At 38.7% G+C, this 22,048-nt stretch overlaps 2 protein-coding genes across 3 annotated transcripts in view; one reads left to right on the top strand and one right to left on the bottom strand.

Moving 5' to 3' along the window:
• Window positions 1-17,899, bottom strand: part of FILIP1L (filamin A interacting protein 1 like) — a 63,112-nt gene extending 45,213 nt beyond the window's left edge. The window contains exons 1-3 of the mRNA XM_059874059.1: window positions 17,615-17,899; window positions 15,332-15,505; window positions 8,082-8,260 (exon numbers count right to left, since the gene is read on the bottom strand). Coding sequence (XP_059730042.1) covers window positions 8,082-8,260; window positions 15,332-15,505; window positions 17,615-17,884 — 623 coding nt within the window. The 5' untranslated portion in view covers window positions 17,885-17,899. The remainder of the gene's footprint in view (window positions 1-8,081; window positions 8,261-15,331; window positions 15,506-17,614) is intronic.
• Window positions 1-22,048, top strand: part of CMSS1 (cms1 ribosomal small subunit homolog) — a 221,776-nt gene that overhangs the window by 63,504 nt on the left and 136,224 nt on the right. The window lies entirely within an intron of this gene.

Below are 22,048 nucleotides of genomic sequence, written 5' to 3'. Positions count from 1 at the left end.
AGAAGTAAAATTGTTGACACTGCTTTTGGAGAACAACTCTCTGTTACAAGGGAGAGACAGCATGGTCCAGTAGGTTTTCTTGTATCTACTCCCATTTGCTACTCTGAGCCATCCACCTGACCTGTGCCTCACCATAATATACACTGAAACACAGACAAATCTGAAGCACAAATTTTAAAGACTAGAGTTCAAGATGTCCTTCCCAAACTTTTAGGTAATTTCTGTGGCTTTTTTCCAATCTTCTTAGTAGAAAGATACAAATATTGAACATAGTTTTTCAGTGTGTTTACACTCTTGATCTTCAGACTCCAAATGGGAGTCCCAATGTGTGGTGTTTTTCAGAAAGACTCTAAAATGTGCATTTCAGGCTCAAGAAGTAAAATAATGTACGTACATGAAAATCGAAATTGCCTTGGGAGAAGATTTTGGTGTTTATTTTTAGCAATTTTTTCAAGTAATCTCTGTTCTTAACAGATTTAGTGCTTCTGATATTTTTATTTATTCTCTGTTTAGAATGACTGTCTCAGCACAGAGACTGAGGCTGAGACATTTTTCTTAAATTGCTGCAGTCTCCCATGCATGGTTCTCTCATATGTGTGTATATAATACTCAGAGGTTTTTTAGCTCAGCATAAATGCATTGAAGCTCACAGCATGCCATGGGAAACTTGGTTGAGTTTAGATCACAAGTCTTGGTAACTGATGTGTGACCTGCATTCTGAGTTCTCATGGCCATTTTCTCCTGCCTGTTTTTAAGATATGAAACTAATTATAGCACATGTAAGTCGCTTAAATTTTTCTGCCACGAGAAAGATCTTAACTTCATTGAGATTTCTCCTCCTCCACATTCAAACAAGAGTACATCTTTTCCCACAGCAATGGCTTTTTTTGGAAAATTATGAGATTGTCAAGTTTTCTATCTTGGAGAAGGATTTAGGGATTTTTCTGTCTGTCTGATGTTGTGTGTTTGCTTTTCAAAGTTACAGTTACAAAATCCTGTGCCAGTTTCTCCCTCTCTCGCAGCCCCACCCTGCAATGAATCAGAAGTGCACCCTGTCTTTTTTTGGTCACAGGTCTTGGTACAGTCATCTGCCTCTATTGTTGCTTATGATTAGACTTGTTGTGCTGTGCCACACATGGAGTGGTGCCCTCAGTCTTATTTGGAAATGTAAATTGGTGACTGGAGCGAGTGCCCCATTACTGAGGGCAGTGCCTCCCCATGAGCATATTTGGCCTGTGCTTCATCGCCCATGCTGGTCACTGCTTAGGTGTTGATTTACAAGAGCCATAAATATGCTGAGACTTGCCAGCTTAGAAAGGTCATCCCTCCCTCTGAGTTCTGACATGAGGGTTAAAAGTGCTGACCAGGGCCACCACCATGGTGGTAAAGGGTGGCTCTCCACAGTTGTCCCTTTCAGAATTTATATCCTTTTGCAAGGAGGGAAATGAGAATCTCTTTCCCCACACGAGAGGAGGGAGGGGTAGCAGTGTAGGAGAATGTCCTTTGGCTAAGGTTGTTCATTGTGCCCTCCCCATCCTCCCAAAGTTTGCAATGATAGTATTGGTTGCTAATAGTGATAGTGTGCCTGAAACAGTGAACAGACATGTTGCATGCCCAGAATTTTATATCTAAATATGAGTTTGTCTGTGTCATTCCACCAGTGTCAGTGGAGTTGCATAAGAAATGTTTGTCATCTAGATTTCACATCTCCTTGCTAATGACAGTAGGTGGAATAATTTTGAATTGCACCACCGATCTAGAGAGAATTTCTCAGTTACATTAACACTGAGCCCTCTTTCTATTTGTATTTATTCTTGGAATTTTGCATTGAAAAAACATAATGTGACCTTGTTTGACAGTTTTGGCATCTTAACCCTAAATTCTATTTATTTGCTCTACGATAAAGTATTTTTATCTTTCATCATGCACAAAGGCTGTTGTAAGCATCTTCAAATCCTTGAATTGTGACAAAGATTCGATTTCACAACATCTGTTGAAAGTTATGTAGTGCAACAGTACATAGTTTTCCACATACGAGCATGAGGTAATTAATCTGTGTACATCACTTCCTCGAGTCTCTCTTCGTGCCTCAGTGGTGTTATTAGTGGGACTGTCCCATTGGAGTGTAATGTAGAATAAGAATGCTAATGTTGTGCTTGCGGTGGGTCTTTCTTATTCACCTACAGAACACAAGATACCCATGAAAAAGGTCAAATGTACACAGATCTGGCATCCATTTCACAACTTGCAAGACATAGTCTCCAGCATATGTAATACATATAACTCATTGCCAGAAAGCTAAAAGGAAATGATTGCATTTGAGTACAATGCAATCTACAACAATAGTTCAGTGTGCGTGAAATTAAAAACCGCTGGTAACACGTGTAGAATAAATAAGTTGACAGTGTTTATTTTAACTGCAGCTCTCTGCAGAGATAAAGTCCTGCTTCTTATAATATTTAATTGGCTTCATTAAGAAAAATAGCAAATATTAATTATACTCATTCTTCCAGAATATTGAATTTTCCAGAGCTGGACATGGAAAATATCGCTAATCCAATGTGTAAATGTGTTTGAATTAAAGTATAGCAATGATATGTTGGCAACTAATGCACTTCACCTTTTAGTTAAAATGGTTCCTTCTGTCCTTGATATCCTGTCCTGAATTTCAAGCACTGTTTACTTGATCTACTATGGGTAGCAATTATTTTCATCTGACACTTTAAAATAAACCCAAAACACTTTGCCTAGAGCTCTCAGTTTCATGAAATTACCTTTCTTACCAACTCGAACCCTGAGCAGTCTTGTGATCTCATTTAATTTTGGTACAGTTCTAGTGTGTTGTTTAGTGCATGTAATAACTTTGCATTAGAGCATAAGAAGGTACACAAGAGAACTGTAACTTTAATTCAGTACTGAGTGTGAATCCAAGGAAGATACAGAGAAGGCTGAAATAGCTAATGTGGAAATGATCAAAAAGTATTTTTTAAGTGAGGGCCTAGAAAATGATTTAATTATTTGGAAGTACGGAAAGATATGTTTGGTTTATTGGGGTGCATGTGTTTGGCTTGTTTGTTTCTTTGTTTTTAAATATTTATTTTTCTTGGAAGTGCTATGAACAAGAATTTGTGAGACTTAAATATAGGAAGACTCAGGTAAAAATGTGTCTATGTAGAGCAGGCTGAGTGACAAGCAGTTGACCCAGTTTTAAGAATGGAGGTATTAGAGAATTGTAAGGATGAAGCCAAGGGCTGAGGGACAAAAGACTGATTCCCTTCTGTTCTCAGGAAGTTGGGAATGATGGCACGTTGCTCATATGGTGAGATTTGTTGTTTTGGTGATGGCTGGAGTACACTTGAGTCATCATCATAGAGATGGCGCCTGACTTTGAGTTTCTGTGAGGAGAATCTCAGAGAGTGAATGGATGAAGAAAGGACATTAAAAATAAGACCTATGGAGAGCTATGAACAGAGCAGAGGTAGACAACGGTAAGTTTCCAATTCAGAGTACCCTGTGGAACAGTCAGAGAAATGAGTGTCACAGAAACTGTGTTGGTAGGATGGCAAGGAAGTGCTGAATGCTCATTTGTGCCCAAGGCAGCCAAATTATCAGAGAAAGAGAAGATGGATTAAGTTCAGAGTTTTGCCAGAAGGAGACATAATATTAAGCTTTTATTGAGAGCAGTTTTGGTTGAACATGGAAGCCAAACCAGAATGATGCCTACAATGAAAATGAGAGACCAGGTCTTTTGGTGAAGATGCCTGAGTTTGCATGAGGAGCCCAGGCATCTTCAGTAGTCAGCTGGACAAGGATCTGAGCAGCCTGCTTTGACTGTGAAGTTAGCCCTGCACTCAGCAGGTTGTACTGGAGACGTCTAGAGACCGCTTGCAACCTGTATCACTCAATAGGTTGTTCTGTTAACTGACTGACATTGAGGGTGGCAGCAGTTGGAACAAAAAGCAGTGTTTTGTTGTGTTTTTTTAGATGAGAAAGACTAGAGATGTGAGACTTCTGCAGATTAGGTTTCATGGAAAAAGACCCTCATATTAGTAGATGAAACTGCACAGTTTTATGCTAATATTTGAAATCTGAGAGCAAAATTTATCATAACTACCTTTAAAAATGTATTTACATGGCTTATTAGCAAACTCCTCTTTTTTCCCTGTCCTCTTGAATAACACTGACCTCTTAACAGGCATATCTTCATAATAAAGCTTTACCCTTTGTATAGTTGAGTGTCTGTATAGAATACAGAAGGTTTGAAGATGGAACACACCTATACATTGGGACATTTCTTCCTTTCATCCAGTTTAACTCTCAGGTACCTGTGATTGATTTATTTTCCTCATACCTTCATTTCCTTTCAGTAAATGCAAAATGGGGCATAGCTGTGCTTAGATAATATTTAAAGCTCCTGGATATATGCAGTGGAAAAGGACTGTGTAAGTGCTAAACATTCTACCATTTTGCTCTTTTGTTTCTTTTTTTTTTGTGGGGGATGGAGAGTACTGTGTATATGCATAAATACTTGTATACATGTGGCATGTGTTTTCAAACTGGGAACATGCATATCTGGAAGACCTTCCAGTTTCATATTTTACCCTTGTAAAATGTTTTCTAAAACAGCAGCTTTTATTATTTAACTGTGCTGCAAAAATATGAAATGTGGATGAGTGATTTTGGACAAATGCACGCATCCTTAGGGAAGATACAGTGGACTGAATTAGAATCTGAAGTAAGTATTCTTTGGAGTCCTTAATCCTGCTCTCCATCTTCCAACCCCATGAAATGCAAGAGCTTCTAAACAAGGCCAGTAGCTTTTATGGTATGATTCTTGAGGTGCGCCTAGTTGTCTGTGTATCCAGCTTCTGGATTTATTATTTCTTACATTTCTCTGAGCTTTGGTGCTGCTGTTTCTTTAAGTTACAACAATACAACCAATTTTTCCCTTTTGGACTCTTGATCACTTGGTCTGCTACACTACCATGCACAGGTTGTTTGTCCTGGTGTTCCTGTTTGGTCTGCAGGCACACACAGACAATCATTCATGTTGAAGTGCAGAAAAGTTGTCCATTGGCCTCTTTTTCTCCCCAGTTGTCCATTGGCCTCTTTTTCTCCCCAGAACTTTTCCTCATATGCTAGGAGTTTGTCAGGCTTGTGGCTCATTTGTGACTCCGTGCTTTAAAAGTGTGACTGAAGATGAATGACAGTAGCATGGTTTTATTCTTTGTTTGCCGGTAAATGTGTGTTGTAAGGAATGAGACTGGTCACTTTGAAGATCAATCTTTGTCTCTGAACTACAGCAAGACTATGGAGGATCAGTTTTTCACTGGCACTAAGAAAAATACTTAAATTGCTTAAGGGGTTAACATTGAATTCTGATCTCGTTCTCATATCTAGAAAGTTTTCACTCATCCTGTCATGAGCTTAACCTCCCAAATCTGACCATGTACAGTTGCTGAGGACAGTCTTGTTGCCTTACTGTAAAGTCAAATTCTTGAATCATTAAGGTGAAGACCTTTTACTGGGTCACAAAGACTCTTACATTTTGCACAATCCAAATGTTAACTGTTTCAATGAGAGATGCCATCAGTGAAGGGCATAAGGCAGTACAAAGGCTGTAGAGATGAAGGGTTGTCTAGTTTATGTAAAACGTGGTCATCTGATAAATTCATCACTAAAATTTTCATGTAAAAATTCTTCAGTTCTGTTTTTCTGAGCACACAGGCAAGAGAAAGAAAGCGCTTCCTTTCTGCCTTATTGGAAGATGTATCTAGAACAGTTTGTAAGACTTGGATCTAACTAATGTTTTCTTTAATCTTGCCATAAGAACTTGTTTTCAGAATCTCAGCATCACTGTCTCATAGCATCTAAGTTTTTTCCCTTTTGATCACAGTCACAAGTACCTTCTTTGGCTTGTATACATTGTATGTCCTCCAAGGATATCTTTAGCGTATGCTGTAGTCTTGCTCTTTGATAAAAGCAGGGCACATCTTTGGATAATTGAAAGTCAAGCATTTAGCTTTGAACCTGAAATACTGTTTGGAATGCTATATATCTGTCATATAGAAGAGGGTATTGCTTCTGGCTAAAAAAGAATAGTATATTGGTGAATACTTACTGCTTTTTTTTTTTTTTAAACTTGTATTGGGGGGGGGTAAGCAAAACTTCATATCATTGCTTTATGTGTGAAACTTTAGTTTCTAGAGTTCTATTTGTTCTTAATCCAAATGCAAATTGGAATAAGAATTTTCAAGTGGAAGGAAAGGTCACTTTGCCATGTCAGGCAGGCTCATGTAGGACAAGCTGTGTCTTAACTTGGTGAGTGTTTTTTTGGCTGTGAGTTTTTTTGTTGGGATTTTCTTTTCTTTTTTTTTTCTGTTATGGCAGGCAACTGTGTGGAGATCTTGATGGTGACATTACTTGGCAAACAATTTGGAATCAGCTCAGTAAGTGACATCACACACCCTTAAGGTTTTCCACATAAAATACGTCCTCAAAAAAAAAAAAAAAAAAGAGAGAGACTTAATCTGAAAGCTATTATTATATCCTCTAAGGGCTCTTTAAGCACCTCAGCATTCCCCCTCTTCCCACCATTTTCCAGGCAGCTTGACTAAAAGTAGCAGACAATAGTGGTAAATTCTTTACAGCCTTCTTGGGAATGGGAATAGAGGTGGGGCAGAGGGGAAGGGAGTGAGGGATATAGAGAGGGGCAGGGAAGAGAGTTTTAATCCAATGTCTGTCCTGTTTAAAAAATAAATTAATTACTCCAGTGCTTAGTCTTTCCTCATATGCAGCCTTTCACAATGTGAGCATATTGCCTGGTGTAACATTTAGCCACTCTTAGCAAGTGGAGTTGTCTAGCTCTGCCTCTAAGAGATGAATATGTCATATTTTGAGGAGAAGACAGCAGAGATGAAAACTTCCCTTATTTCAGGGTTTGGTTCCTGATTGATGATGATTCCCAAGAACAATTCCTAGTATGTGCTTTTCTCTGTGTGTCTGTGCTTGCCTGCATCTGTACGCATTTTTCTGAGGAGCAAAGCATTTTCTTCTCCAGCCTCTGAGCTGTGAGCCATAAATCCGGCCGTGTGCTCGGTGTGTGCTGCCTTTGATCGACGTGCGGGAGAGAGGTGCAGCACACGGGGTGAGCACTGCCAGAATACGTAGGACATGATGTTACACAGGCAAGCAGAGGAAGAATTATCTGTGCATAATGTCAGTTTAGAACAGGCTTGATGTTCTCACACCCAAACATTTCCATCTGTTCCTAAATGAAAGGAAACTGAGACAATATTCTCCTATCTTCTGGGCTAGCTATACAGGGAATAGGAAATGTTCTTTGATTTTTTTTTTTTTTTTCCTTAGGATGTGTACAGTTTTATTGCAGATTCAAAGAAAGCACAGTATAAAGTGGCTTCTTTTAAAGACAGTAAATGAAATTAAATGTTTAATTCTTCTGAGAATTGATATTGAAACTGTAACACTGTGCTTAAACCAGCTGTGCCACTTGTACGTTACTCTTAAAAAATAAAGCTGTTTTTATGGGTTTTATGTCAGCCCTGATATGAGACCTTTGTCATTCTTACTTTCAAAACTTTCTGGACATTATCCTCTGCCTTTGCTTTCTCGCTATGTATTTCTGTGTTTTTCCAAATATCTACTTTTCCTCATGTCTTTTTCTGCCATGAAAGGCTGCATGTCTGATGTCAAGTTCTGTTCCTTACACACTGCAGAGTGTACCAAGCTTCTAAAACACACTGTAAGGTTCACCTGATTCCTGTTGGTTATAACATCATACATCTGCTTGTCTCCCTGTATTCTTTGCAGCGTGACATCCTTGGCATCCTGCAACAGTGCTGAAGAATCTGCCAACTGTTTGACCTACCTTGCTGGCTGATGGAGATGTAGACAGAATTGTTTGTTTGAAGCCATTAGTTATGTTTTCCCAGCTGAACTCTCAAAATACAATTCCACAAATATGTTTGATTTTTAGTGGATGCAAAATAAAGCAGAGAGATCCTTAGATGTAATGTTAAATTGTGCAAATTTCTTAGTACTATGGTAAGAGATAACCTTACCTTTCGCATTCTTGTTCCAGCAAGTTTGTAAACTCATCACTTTTTTCCATGTATTTGCTGTGCTTCCTCTTCTCTTCCTCTAGTTCATGCAGTGTCTGTCTGTGTGCTTTTTCCACCATTAGAAGTTGTTCCAGCATTCTTCTGTGAACTTCTTTCTGTTTCTCTACAACTTTATCAAGCTGCAAAAAGAAGGGAAAGACTCCTGAAGTATTTTGAAACTTTTGCTTTCTTGGGCTTTCATTACTAAAAGAATTTTGAGAGCAGCTTAAAAATATAATAATAATAAGCCTAGTAGCAAGGTCATCAGGTATAAGTTTAATTCTGTCAGTCTAATCCCAGAAAATTAGAAAAAATAAGGTACTGTTTTTCAAGACCCTCAGTCACCTTCCTTTCCTCCTCCTGCCCTGAGTGATCCTCAACTTTTTTTAACTAATTAACAGTTAGTGTTCCCAGGGTTATGCTTTTCTTATTGATCACTGTGGTAGAGAACCAGATCTCTTGGCAGAAGAAGCATCATCCAATGCTTCACACAGTGGATGACTGAGTTTTGGTTGAGTAGAAATAGCTGCCTAGGAAATAAGAGCATTAAATTGCTTTTGTAAGGTAGAGGTAGATCAAAAAGCAGTTTTCTGGTTTCACAATAAATGCATGGTTGTGCCAGGAGTGCAGAACAATCCTGTCTCTTGTGCTTACTCTGAGCATAGCTCTGGGTTTCTGGAATAAGTAAGTGCTGAATTTTTTAATAGTTAGAAGTATTTCTTTTTAGTAGTGGCATTTCCTGTTATGTTCCTCGGATTGCACGTGTTGTTGAGGTCTTTTTTCTTTCAGATGGCGCCTTTATAGCACAGTTTGAGCATAAAATTCCCCTCCCTTCCTCAAGGATTTCTGCTTAACACCTGATCAGAGAATCATTCAGGTTGGAAAAGACCTCCAAGATCATTAATATTAATTTTTGACTGAACACCATCATGCCAACTAACCATAGCACTAAGTGCCATGCCAGTCATTTCTTGAACACTTTCAGGGATGGTGACTCCACCTCCCTGGGGAGCCAATTCCAATGCCTGACCACCCTTGTAGTAAAAAATTTTTAATTTTTCTAAATATTACTATATAGTGACATTTTAATAGAAATAATATATTTTAGCTTTTGGCAATGATTTTTCTAAACCACAGAGGTATTGGCATTACTGTTCACTAGACTTATGGTGTTAAAATAACTCCACAAACTTAGAGAAAACTGTGATTCTGAAAATTCTGTTACAATTTTGAGTTCAGTATGTGACTGAGTTGTGCAAGTGTGTGCATGAAACCATGAGTGGTTTTCCTCCGTCCGCATTGCTGATCTAGCTGAAGTTTCAAGGAGGATCACTGGAGGCCATCAAAAGATCTGGGAAGAGTCTGTATATGTGACCAGCTTTGTTCCCTGCTTGTTCCCCTTCAGAGACTGCTCCCCTCATCAGGTCAACCTTGTGTCCTTTTTGGAAAAGAGAAATTTTGAGCTCACAGCCCAGTGCCTCCTTCTAACCACAGTCTATTCTAGTAGGTCAGTCTGATTGTAGTGTTTCACTCTATTAATAGGAAAGAATTCACAAATGGGCAGTGTGGGAAGCAAAGCTGGTTCTGGTTCTCTGATGTTTCCCCCACAAGGAATTTTATGTGCCACAAGAAACACTGGGGTTTCAGATTCTTAGGGCCACTGCTTGGTTTGGACAATTTAATTCCAGGGAGTTTGATTAATTATCTTTTCATCATGTTTATTCACAGTTTGGCCAATAGAAATGATGACAGAGAGAGCTGGAATGCCTAAATATGACTTTCTTGAATGAGTAAGGATATCATCAATTTCTGCTTAGGTTTCCAAGTTTACCCCTGCTTATCTCAGCTTCTTTTAAATCTCTGTCTATTCTCTTATGTTCCTCCTAAATAATTGTTAGCCTTTTGTTGACACTGCTGTGAATGAAGAAAAAAAGAGCTATTGACAAGGCTTTAAAGATGCTTTGAGTCCAAAATATTCCAACCAAAAAAAAAAAAAGTAACCATTTTTTTTGCACTTATGGCATTAGAGAGTCTTTTCTGTTGTAACATTGCTGTGTTTCATGCATGATCAAGAAATGTGAAGAAACCTGTGGTTATTTGTTTTGCTGCTATTTTGTGGTGTTCTTACAGCAGATCATTAAGGTTTTTGTACCTTGTTCACTGGTCATTTGTATGCTTTACCCTAACAAGGTGACTGCTTTCTGGAATCATGATCCTGAAGCAGGACTTCCCCTGGAAAAACATTTCTTACCTAAACTTTTGCATAATCTCTCTTAGTAAGCAAGAGTCGCCTTATACAGGAATCCTTTGGCTGTGCTTTCTGTGTCTTTTAAAGCAGTTGAAAACTGTTTTGCCTTAAAAGGTCAGGTTGAGGAAAACTGTCCATTTTAATTTCTTCACACTCTCCCTTATTTTACCAGAAGTGGAAATTATAAAAATTGAAATCTTTTGTTTAGCTTCTAACTTACCAGAAAGTTGTTTTATCAACCTTTGCCCTACCCCACAACCCAAAATTTCAGAAGGGTTTTTGGAACATGCATTACAGATGCACTAAGTGCCATCACCTAAGTTTCGAATCCTTGTTTTTTTAAATATGATGCTGTCAGGTGAATATACAATGTTTTCAAAAAGCAATCTGGCTCCTGATTTTTGACAAAGTTCTGATGCAGTGCTGCTTGCAACTATGGCTCTGTTTTGCTTAAATTGATATCAACTGGGCATCAGCTTTGCAGGAGTGCCTGCTGGTCTCAGCCCTCAGTGTGAGGTCAGGCAGGCCCCATGGGTGGGGTTGAGAAAATAAAGGCATTTATATGGATTGGACTACCACTTTGAAAAAGTGTGTGTAAAAATCTGAGGAGATGTAAATTGTTGTCATAAGAAAGCACTGACATTTCTGGCTACAATCTGATCATAAATGAAATGATCCTTGTTCTGAACATGTAAATGCTTGATTGAGATGAGAGTTAGTCATCAGCCAAGCAACATAGCCAAGTATAAAATAGTCCTGCTTCTTGCATGGTTTGGTAAAGAATGTGGGACCTACCAGGAGGGTTTTATATGTTCTGTATATTTTGTTTGGTTTAGAGTACTTGTTGAATGGCTACAAGAGGTTAATTCAAGCAGTAATCTAAGCAGCACGTATGCAAAAATGAAAGTTATCAATTCCACAGTGCTGTTTTGCAGCTCTCTGTACTTTACACTTCACAGTAGCACATTTGTCACTGTTGGGATTACAACAGTTTGGATTACAAGCTGGTGTTCGGGATGGGTGAGGTGTGTATTCAAGGCAGGGAGTTGGAACAAAGAATTTTAAATGGGAAAAAAAAAGAGTGGTGTCTTGGGGAGACTTCACATCAAAGAGTAAGAGTAAAGTATAAGCTGCTGTATTAAAGCAGTTTGTATGTTGCCGTTTTCTCCTGTTGCTGGGAGTAGAAGATGCATTTCTGTTTCTTTTAAGCATGCTGTCAAATCATTTCTACTGTGAGTATTTGGCTGTTGTGGCTGGGAACAAGGTGGAGGTTGTGAGCTCGTGAGGGAAGGGAAGAAGTGCTAGGACTGTCTCCTGGTACAGATGGCTCATAAAGGAGAGAATTGGAGAGACAGCAATCCTGTATCACAATTGATGCACACGCTTGAGATCTGTGTGTGAGATACTTAACAGGAATGGGCATTTGGCTTTATGACACAGGGGTGCAGCACACCTTTCCCTCCCTGCCTGACCACACAGAGCACAGCCTGGGACTGGGTTGCTGCACTTCCATGTGGTTTGTTCAGAAAATGATGTGGCCCTCTGCAAGATGAGGGCACCTCCCTTGGGAACAAATTTGACTCTTGCATTTTCCCTGTGAGATCTTGTGGCTGACTCCCACGTCTCCAGCAGAGAAGAGAGAGAAGTCACGTGCGAACCCCTGCTGGTGTGGAATCCTCACACAGAGGGGTCTCCAACAGCCCTGTGTTCCTCAGATTGCTCTGGCCAAATGCTAGATCTGCCCATGCAGAAATAGCCATTTACATGCATGCACACAAGTTTACTCAGCCTACACAGTTCTTAGCTAAAAACCACAGAGGACTAATAAGCAGCAGTATAAATGTCTTCTGTTGAAAATTAAAGTGATAAAATCTTAATTAAGTGATTTGTTGTTTTGTTCTTGCTAACCATATGGGCTTTTTGCTAGAATTAATACTTGAACACGCTGTACAATACAATGGAAAATCAGAGGCATAGCCTTACGTAACTGTGAGTAGATGAGCAAGCTAAAAATTCACATGAATTTAATAGTTTAACTACAGCCTGCCGCTAAGTCTTGACTGAAATAAAACTAGGATGGTGTATCTCATACCCATGACATCAGAACTGAACTGTTCATCTTTCTCTTTTCAGATTGTTTTGTGTTTGGTGGTGTGCCAGAAGAAAATCCAGCATAGTTACATTTTTGTATCCAAAGTTCAGTGTAATATTATTCCTGTTAATAATATCCTCACAGTCATTGTTTATAAATGTATGATCCTGAGTTTAGGATTACCAGAGATTTTGGGAGCACTTCTTCCCTTGCGTTTTTCAACCCTAGCTGAGCCAAATTTCCATGCAGATACATTGGTGGTCTTCTCCCGAATGCCGCCTTGTCAACACTGCTGTTTCAGTCTCTTCCTGTGACTGACTTATTGGTGCCCTACAGCTGTGGAGGGCAAGTTTCCTTGGAAAGTTTTACCAACACTTACCAGATATTGTGAGGACACAGTCGAATAGACTGTTAAAATACTGATGAGGGTGCATCTTTCCCCAAGGTGATCAGCAATGGGATTTCAAAAATTGATTCAATTTTTAATTATCCTTGATGGATGCAATATACAGGCTTTCCTCTCATTTCACTTCTTTTAGAGGAGCTCTCAAAGTGGTAGGAGGTTCATTCTATTTCAAACAGTGAGGCGCATGATTTTTTTTAATCTTTGGCTATATTATTGGGAAAGTTAGAAACCAGAATCTGCTTTCTGATGCTATGAAGAGAAGAGAAAAAGACACCACAAATTCGGCAGTGTCTTCATCTTTCTCTCTTTTCCTACATCACCATCTCTGATTTTTTTGATTCCTTTAAAAAACATTGTTTATTTTTGAATCAGGGAAAATTCTTATATTGTTATTCTGAATTTACTAGAATGTTGAATACTCTTCATTGTCTATTCAAGAGAAGTGGAGATTGATCTGAAGACAGATTTTTTTCACAAAAATGGACTACTTCTAAATTTATAAACTACGCAGAAATGGAAAACCTTTTCAGGCCTTTGAATCAGAAACAAAACCAAAATAAAAGTCTAGTTTCTTTTATGGCCCTCAAATATGAGTGCTAACAGTAATCTTATCTGAAATTTTTTAGGTTGCAGAAAGAAATAGCTGTAGAGCAAGTTTGAAAAAACCTGTTTTCAAAAAAAAAAAAGAATTACTATCTCCTCATGGCCAAAGAAGAAATGGTTTTGGTCTGTCCCATTTCTCATAGGTTTTGCAGAGGAAGATGTATTAATGCTGCTTTCTACACTTCTTCAGCTATGAATCTTGTTCCCAATGAGTAAAGTTCTCCAGTTATCAAATTTCCCCACTACATTCTTAATCAAATTTGTCAAGAAAGTTTGTGTTTAGAATAGATAAGAGAATTGTGAGAGAATGTCAGAGGACTGGAAGTCTTACAGTTGTTTTGTGAAATTAATTGTAATTTCTCTTGAGTTTCGGGAAGATTCTCTGTGTTCAGAGCTCCCAGGCAAAACTCTCAAGGGTGAGATGCACATGCAGATACAAAGGTACATCATCCTAGTAGCAAAGGGGAGAATTTAAACGGTCTGTTCCTGGACTTGGTGGCTGGTTCCACCTCTCCTTTGGTCTTTATATGTGTTTAAAAAAAAAAAAAAAAAAAAAAAAAAAAAAACAAAAAAAACCACAAAAAAACAAAACAAAAAAACACCTCCAGAAAAACAACAAAATGTATCTCTGACATAATTCAGGGGGATTTTGAAACTGAAATTGTGGAATGTCTGCCTATTACAGCATTCTTTGGTTTACCAAGACCAAGAAGTGGCAGTGGTCTTTCTACCCTTTCAGTTGCTCACAGGTGTTTACCTTTGCCTTTTGAAATTGCCAAATCCAGTGGTGCTAGAAATTATTTTTCTGCCATTAAATGTAAGAAGGAGAGAGTGTATAAACTTACATAAAGTAACAGACTGAGCTTATATTTTCAAACTGTTTTGGACTTCTCAAATCATTTCCATTTGTGCTCAAATTTTGTGTGACATAATACCACAATGTTCTAAAAGAAATTAAGCTTCACAGGTGAACTTTATCTGTTTCGGATTACAACCAGAGTTTTAACCTTTGAGCTTCTGAAATGAGAGTTGATCTTTTGCCTGACAAAATTTTGTCTGAAATTATCTCTGTGTCCTTAGGTACACTTTTGTTGAAAAAACTTGGAAAACACTTGATAGATGACTTTTATTCATAATTTCTGCTTTTATTTTTGATGTTTATCTATACTGAGCAGTATGTTAAAAAATGTTTATCTGAATTGGAGACAACTACCTGGGATAAAAAAACACAATCTGATGTGAAGGTGTTTTAATATCCAGTGATTTGCATTGCAGGGCAGAAATGAATCAGATAACATTGTTCAGAAAGTATGGCGGCTGCTGCTGCAGTGTAATTAAACTAAAGGTTACTTAGGTATAACCTGAGAATATTAGATTTCTGCCTGGATGAAGTTTCTAATGCCAGCTCATTATAGTAACTCTTCAGACCAAGCAGGTATCCCCATGACTGCTCCTGAGTTAATGGGAGCAGGGATATGCAGAGGTGCACAGCTGTGTCATTGCTGCTGGAGGGCCTCTGTAGCCACTGGTAAGATGGGCCTTCATGACACAAGTGGGGACTGACAAGGCTTCTGCTTGTATGGGCTGGGAATGTGGATAACAAAAGGGGAAAAGAAAAGAAACATAAGATGGTTTGAATTAGACAGAATCATGTATGTTGATGTGTAAAGCCCACAGTCTGCAGTATAAGTGAGGATCACTAGGTTCAGGTCCCAGCTGGACCCTGGACTTTGTTCTGCACTCACTCACACTCATGTTCCATTCCAGATTTAGAGCTCATTTGCCTCCTTCCCCAGCAGTGGGTGAGATTTTCTGTTGAATTTGGTGGGAACTGTGGTTAAATATCAATTACTCATTCTTACCTCTCCCATAGGCTTTTCATAGACATCTTCTTGCCATTGCTCAGCCTTTGTTTGAATAGCGTCTCGCTGGAGTGCCTCTAACACCTTCTTGGGAGTAACAAAGCCATATTGTGCTTCAAGCAAAGCTAAGTCAATTTTTTCAGCCTTAAGTACTCCTATAACTTCATCTTGAGCCTGCAGAAACACAAATTAAGGCTTTATCTTGTTAAACCTTATTTATGTATTTACAGGTTAACTCTCTGCTTTTGTTTTTAAGATAACTGAAAAACTTCTAAAATAACACTGTGTGTGTAAAGTAATGTGAAGACAGTTGAAAAGCGTGAGGGAAGTATTGGTCTTTGTATTTTATTAGTTCAACATAAACTCCAAGATCTTCAGACCCTTCATCAAAGCTTAAGTACTTCTTTAATGATTATGTAGTTTTGCTGTTTCTGGACTAATGTGTAGCATTCACAAGAAAAAGTTTTAGGGCGAAGTACATCTTGAAACCTGAAAGTGTTGTGCATTCTGTATGTTTTGGGTGTAGATGACTTCTGTAGTTTAAACCCACTACAGAAACCCTCTTGGGTTTCCCCCCGCCCCCACTCTGCATCCTCTGGTGGTGAAGGTTACCCCCCTGCCCTGTTGCAGGGATACAAACTACATGAACTGTCTCAAACAGCTGTGCTCTGCAGTCATCTCAGTTAAAAACAAGTATTTGCTAATCCTAGAAGGATAGAATAGGAAGGAAGGAAATAAGAGAGAAGGGTATTCCAGGGGAGGGTGAGAATTCTAGTCTGACTCCTTTTGGCTGGAAGACTTCTGTATCCCCATTTATGACTGTTTAAACAAATGTTAAAATATAAAATAGTCTATTTCTAATCCTTAGCAGAAAAAAATAGCAGAGTGGTCTTTGTACACCTTGAATGTTCTGGAACTTGGAAAGGAATGACATCCAAATTAGAAACTTTGTTATGATTGGATTGACAGCTGATCTTCAATGATTTGACTTGGCAGTACATGAGGTGGAAAATAAGGGATAAAAGATGACTCCCTATCTTTTTCATTCATAGTGCTGCTTCCTTTTAAATTTCAGATGTGATTTAAAATGTTCATGTAAGGTGCATTGTTTTCCAATTTCTCATTTCCCCATTCCAGCTTTAAACCTTAATAATTGAAGAGTGTGTATATATATATATATATATATATATATTTATATTTATATGATGCACATGTAATGAAGAGTGTGTGTATAATATAAATAAATATATAAAAATGTGTGACATCTGAACTTTAACCTAAATTAAGAAAGGCGAAGTGGGCAGGAGAGAAATGTTTTGCAAACAAGGAAATTGTTCTGTTTGGATAATGAAACAATCTGTAGAAGTTTGCCTTGAATCTACCCTCAAATATTGGTGCAGCTATTAAATATTCATATCACATGGTTGTTCTGTTCAGCATGTCTGTGTTATTATATAAACATACCACACACTTTAAGAATAGAACTACCCAGGTACTGTCTAGGTAATAAACTCTGACACCATGTGCTACACGCATTTAGGCCACTTTAGCCAGGTTGCTTTTTCCTGTGCCTGTAAGCAGTTTTAAAATTACTGCTTCTGTGTAGTAAGCCTGCCACAGAAATATTTTCCCTGCTCACTAGAAATCTGGTTTCCACTTCCTGAAACGATGTTTGACCAGGTTAAGCATCATTTGCCGCTTGACAGATGGCTCCTTTTCTAGTTAGAAAAATGCTCACTCTTAAAATCCAGTAACCTGTGGACTAAGTGGCATGTAACACTTTTGCTTTGTATTATGGGAAATAAAATGGCTATTTTGATTTTTCTAGCCATATGTGTTACAATACTGTTAAATGAGTTACTTCATGTGAAGTGGCACATACCGGTTCATAGAGAGTAAAGCTCATGGCTTCATAGGAGTGGGAGGATAAGACATAATTAAGTAAAATATCTTGAAGGTCTGTAATATGTTCTGTATCAACCGTACAATGACAAATACTTTGTATTCAAGATACTTAGAATGGGGCAGCACAACTAGCAAGTTTTATGAGTTGTCTGCTTTGTGAGTTCCTCGTGATAAAAAGATCATGTTTCCTGTCTGATAGCTCTAATAGATACAATTTTGGGGTTTTTTTTGTATACTGCAGTTCATATTTGTCCTGTATCAGGCTGTGTAAGGTGTTTTCTTAAAATAAAAGGAGTATATGTTTGTGGTGGAGGAGATAATGGGGATGGAGGGTGGAGTGTATTTTAATTTGGAGCATAAAGCAGGACAATACATTACCTGTAATTCACCCTCGAGGACACTGAGAAGAAATAGCAAGTCATCACGAGAGAGATCCTCTCTTTTCTTGACGGAAGTTTTTTGTGTTTTCTGTGCTTTTGGACTTCTCAGGATGGTGCTGGCTCGGGCTACATCGTCCTTCTCTTTCTGCTGTGTTTGTGCATTTCCTTTCCCACTGGAACCAGCCTCTTCTTTGTGGTGGTCTTTTGCCCTCGGCTGGCTCAGCTTTGGTCTGGTTGGGCTTTCGGTGCTGTTAGTTCTGGAATGCATGGTTTATATCTCTGAAGCTGAAGGAAATTGGGGAGAAAAGTAATTGTTTTAGCTAACAGAGACTGTAAAACTGTTACCATAATTAATGGTGGGTGTTATTGCCTCCAGAATGGTAATTCTCCTTCCACACAAAGCTATTTGTCATTTGACAAAAGCTGACAACCTTATGCACACCAACAGGACTGGGCTGTGATCCTTACTGAATGTCTGTAGTGGAGTGAGTGTGCACTGGTCTTATGCCATTGTAACAGTTCCCTCCTTGATGCTCTAAAGGCATCATCTTTAGCAGCAGTGCTGGGTGCATCACTGCAAACCACGTTTCCTATTTGGTGACAAGGCCTACCTCACCTTTCAGATAGATACTTATTATGACGAGGCAGATTTAGGTTCAGAAGCTTTTCACTAGGAAGATCTTTCTGTTCCACTTTAATAGTGGTCTGTTTTCCTTTGTTTACCCAAGAGAGAGCACAAAAGCAATCCTTCACTCCTACAAGCTACAGAGGCTGCGTTATCCATGTTTGGTAAAATGCAGGGACTAACAAACACATCCAGACTGCAAGAAGTGAACAGCACTGTAAATGCTCCCTCCCCAGCGCCATCACCACCAAAACCAAACTACCTTGCAGATTATGACTTGTTGACTCTTAAAACAACACAGTATAAAACCTTGCTACTTCTTTAGTGCTTGAGTCCAGCACTCTAGAGGTATTAGCACCTGGTGAAAGGGAGACTTTTCCTAACTAGGCCCCTTTGAAGTGCCACTGTTAAAGAAACATACTCTAATGCCTTTGCAGATAAACGACTAACACTGAGTAAATATTGATTAACCTCAGGAACTTGTGTTTTGGTTATCGCCACTCAGATTAAGGAACGAATGGATTATAGTCCACCTCTGCTGGAAAACTGTGGTCATGGATACCATCTAGCAAACAATAACCTGATCGTGTGATTCAAAGGTGAAATTCAACATGTTCGAAACATAAATAAGGCACAATTTTTCTTATTAAACTGCCAAGCTGATTTCTGAAAAGTCCAGAAAATCATTATGGTCTATGATAGGCACTAGATGATTTCTTGGCTGCTTTTTTGCCTCAATTCTGTGACTGATAACATTATTTGAGAGCCTCCTCCCCTACTCCCACCAGATTCTGACCATAAATCTTAAACTCTGTGACTGCATTCGTTAACTGTAGTAACTTTCCACTGAATGCGAAGAATGATTCCTTTTGTTGTTTTTCTGCAAGAACAGAGGAGGTGGAAGTAGCTTTTGGTTTATAATGAGTGACGTCTGAGAGTGGGGTGGATTGATCAGAAACATTACCAAAAAAGAACGTGACATTTTCTATAATGTTGAAGTCTCTTCTAGTCTGATTTGAAGCACTCATTAATAAGAAAAACTTGTTCTTCCAGGTCTCGGAAAACTAAGGGGTGTCAGATTTGCATGGCAGTGTGCCCTGGAAACTTTTTTGTGAAGCATCAACAATGTCAGGTTAGGATGGGAGCTTCCTATAGTGCATGTAGGAAACCAAGAGTTGTTCATAGCAGGCTGGCAGCAATGTTAGCTGGTGATGGGTAGTTTTAGTTGGTGTTCATCCTGTTTTTTCAGTCAGATGCAGATTCCCTTTATTCACTGTGGTGTGTTTATTAGGATACTCACCTTTTGCCTCTTGCTTACAGATCATCATTACTTGGGAAGAAGGCTGTTGGTTTCCTTTGAGTGTGAGATGCTGGGTGCCTACTTGGCTTTTGTGTGTAATTAAAGGTTTATGCTTTTAAGTTCAAATGCAGGAGTAGTGAGCTAAATCAGGCAACTTGAATGTACTTCGAGCTTGTCTGTGGGCTTTGACAACATAAGCACAGGACACTCTGAAATGCATAAATAGTCACAGAAAACCCCCTTCATGCATGTAAGTTGCAGCAGTGGTATAAACTGGACATCAAGTTTGATACTAACTTGTTGACAACAAATGTCAATATGACATTTCTTGTGGAAGGAGAGGGAAACCAGCATATGAGGAAGAGCCTCATACCTTGTCAAGCTTTGGAACTGGGTGCGCCTGGAAATCCTGAACTTGGAAAAACAGTCCAAGAAGGACATCCTCCCCTGCATTTACTCTTGCAGTGTATGTGTTTTGTTGGCTTCAAGGCCACATGCCTTGTATCCAGAGCTGTAGAGCATTAACTGTGACTCCCTTTTAGGTTGTCATGTTTACTTCCTAATCAGGTAGCTCAGTCCTTATTGCACTTGGTCCTTGGGAAGGCCAGCTGACTTGCCAGACAGGATGTGCTCCTATGAGAATGACATCTTTTCAGTCTCCTAGGATAGAGTTTTTCCTTTTCTTGTTGAGAGCATTTACGTGCCCTTTACTTGTATTCTGTTCTGACATTCCTGAATGCCAGTGCCTACTATCAAATCTGCTAATGCAAATAATTATTCAATTAAGCAATTAATGTGAATTATTAGAGGTTGAAGTGAAATACTAAAGGTATACTTCAAGCACTTTTAAAATGGTACTTGAATGTTGCTGATGAGAGGCACAAGCACTCTGGTATTAGTAGCCTGCTTTAACATATTCTTCCTCAGTTCATTTATTTAAACTTTCTTAACTACCTGTACTCTGATAGGCACAATTATTTACAGCATTGTCTGTCTACAGAAGGCTGTTAGTGCTAATATGGTTGTCAGAGGAGGTAGGTATGAGTAACAGAAGGGCAATTTAAAACTTCAAATGCACAGTGTAACTGCTGGTGTAACAAGCAAAGTGGGACCTCAGAAATGGACAAAACCAAACATCCCATTCACCTACCCTGAAACTCCTCACCACTTTCAAATTTTCAGACTCCTTAGATGTGCCACCACCTAAGGTACTCACCTTCAAAATACACCTGATATTTTGGACAGATCATCAGCCACTCATGTCCTTGCACCATGGCACAAAACATAAAAAACACCCATTCTATTTCAGATTGTGCTAGTTTTCTGCAATGCTATTAGACCCTGGAATGACGGTAATGAGACGTTTAAGACAGAAGTAGCATCATTCGAAATTTTTCACCAGTGTGTTTTGGTACATTGGGTTATTTTATGTTTTGAGCAACTCTTTCCATATTCTTGAAGGGTTAATGAAGAGCAACGTTTTATTTCATTGGGTTTTTTTTCCACGAAGTAAAAATGTAAATAGACCCATAAAATTTATGAGTATCATAAATGTTGTTCGTGGCACCCAAAACAGTGAGCCTGGGTTCTCAACATTAGATTAATGAGTATAAAATTTGCCTTTTTGCATATCTGTCTCAAGCAACACTTACATTATATAATGATGGCATCTGTGTACATGAAAGCTGTCTTGCAAGAAAGAGGTAAGAAAAAACTGTTTCTTCTTGTCATTCACAGAGGCTCTGTGATTTCTCCTGGAGAGCTGACTCTTGTGGCAAACCTTTGTATTGAAGTTAATTTAAGCCCTTTTTCGCTGTACCACCAGGAGGGATGACAATATTAAGATGCTGTAGAAAACAGTAAACAACAGTTGCTAAAAATAAATTGATTGTGTGTGCCTTGCATTTGTGATCTTTCATCTGTTTTGGCTCAATTGCTAAACAGTTGAGCTCAATTGTAGCTATGTAAACAGAAGAAGGAAGGATGCTTGCCAGCATTCTCATATGATGCATTATGTACCATTGCTTGCATCAAAATTAAAAGATTGAAAGGGAGCATCCAGATCAAGAAGTCACGTCTCCTGAAATCGCAGACCACTGTGATTGGTACTTAACAGAGATTAGTTTTCTGTAACTGTGCTAATGGAAGAGCACAAGACCTGTGTTCTGCACTGTTGTGCTTTCCTTCATGTTATGAGATGCCTGCTTTACAGAAGATTTTGCTCTGGTATCTTGCTTGAAGTGACAATGGAATGGTTCTCAAGCTCATCAGATATGTGCAGCTTGGTAAACTGGGTCCAGATTCTAAGAGGAATGACATTGGATTACACTGAAACATTCTGCTAAATCAAATAATTGCAAGTTAGAGACTCAGAAAAGTTTGCCTCTATTCTTAGCTGTTCATATTCAGTTCTTTCTACAGTTTATTTTCTGTTCTGTGTTTTAAAGATCTTGTTCATCTCTGAACTGAACGCTGTCCTTCTGGATATAAAGGAGATATTTTCTTTT

This window comes from Haemorhous mexicanus, chromosome 2, assembly GCF_027477595.1.
Source record: "Haemorhous mexicanus isolate bHaeMex1 chromosome 2, bHaeMex1.pri, whole genome shotgun sequence".
Taxonomy (NCBI): domain Eukaryota; kingdom Metazoa; phylum Chordata; class Aves; order Passeriformes; family Fringillidae; genus Haemorhous; species Haemorhous mexicanus.
The sequence above is the reverse complement of the archived record's forward strand: the minus strand, read 5'-3'. Positions and strand labels throughout refer to the sequence as shown.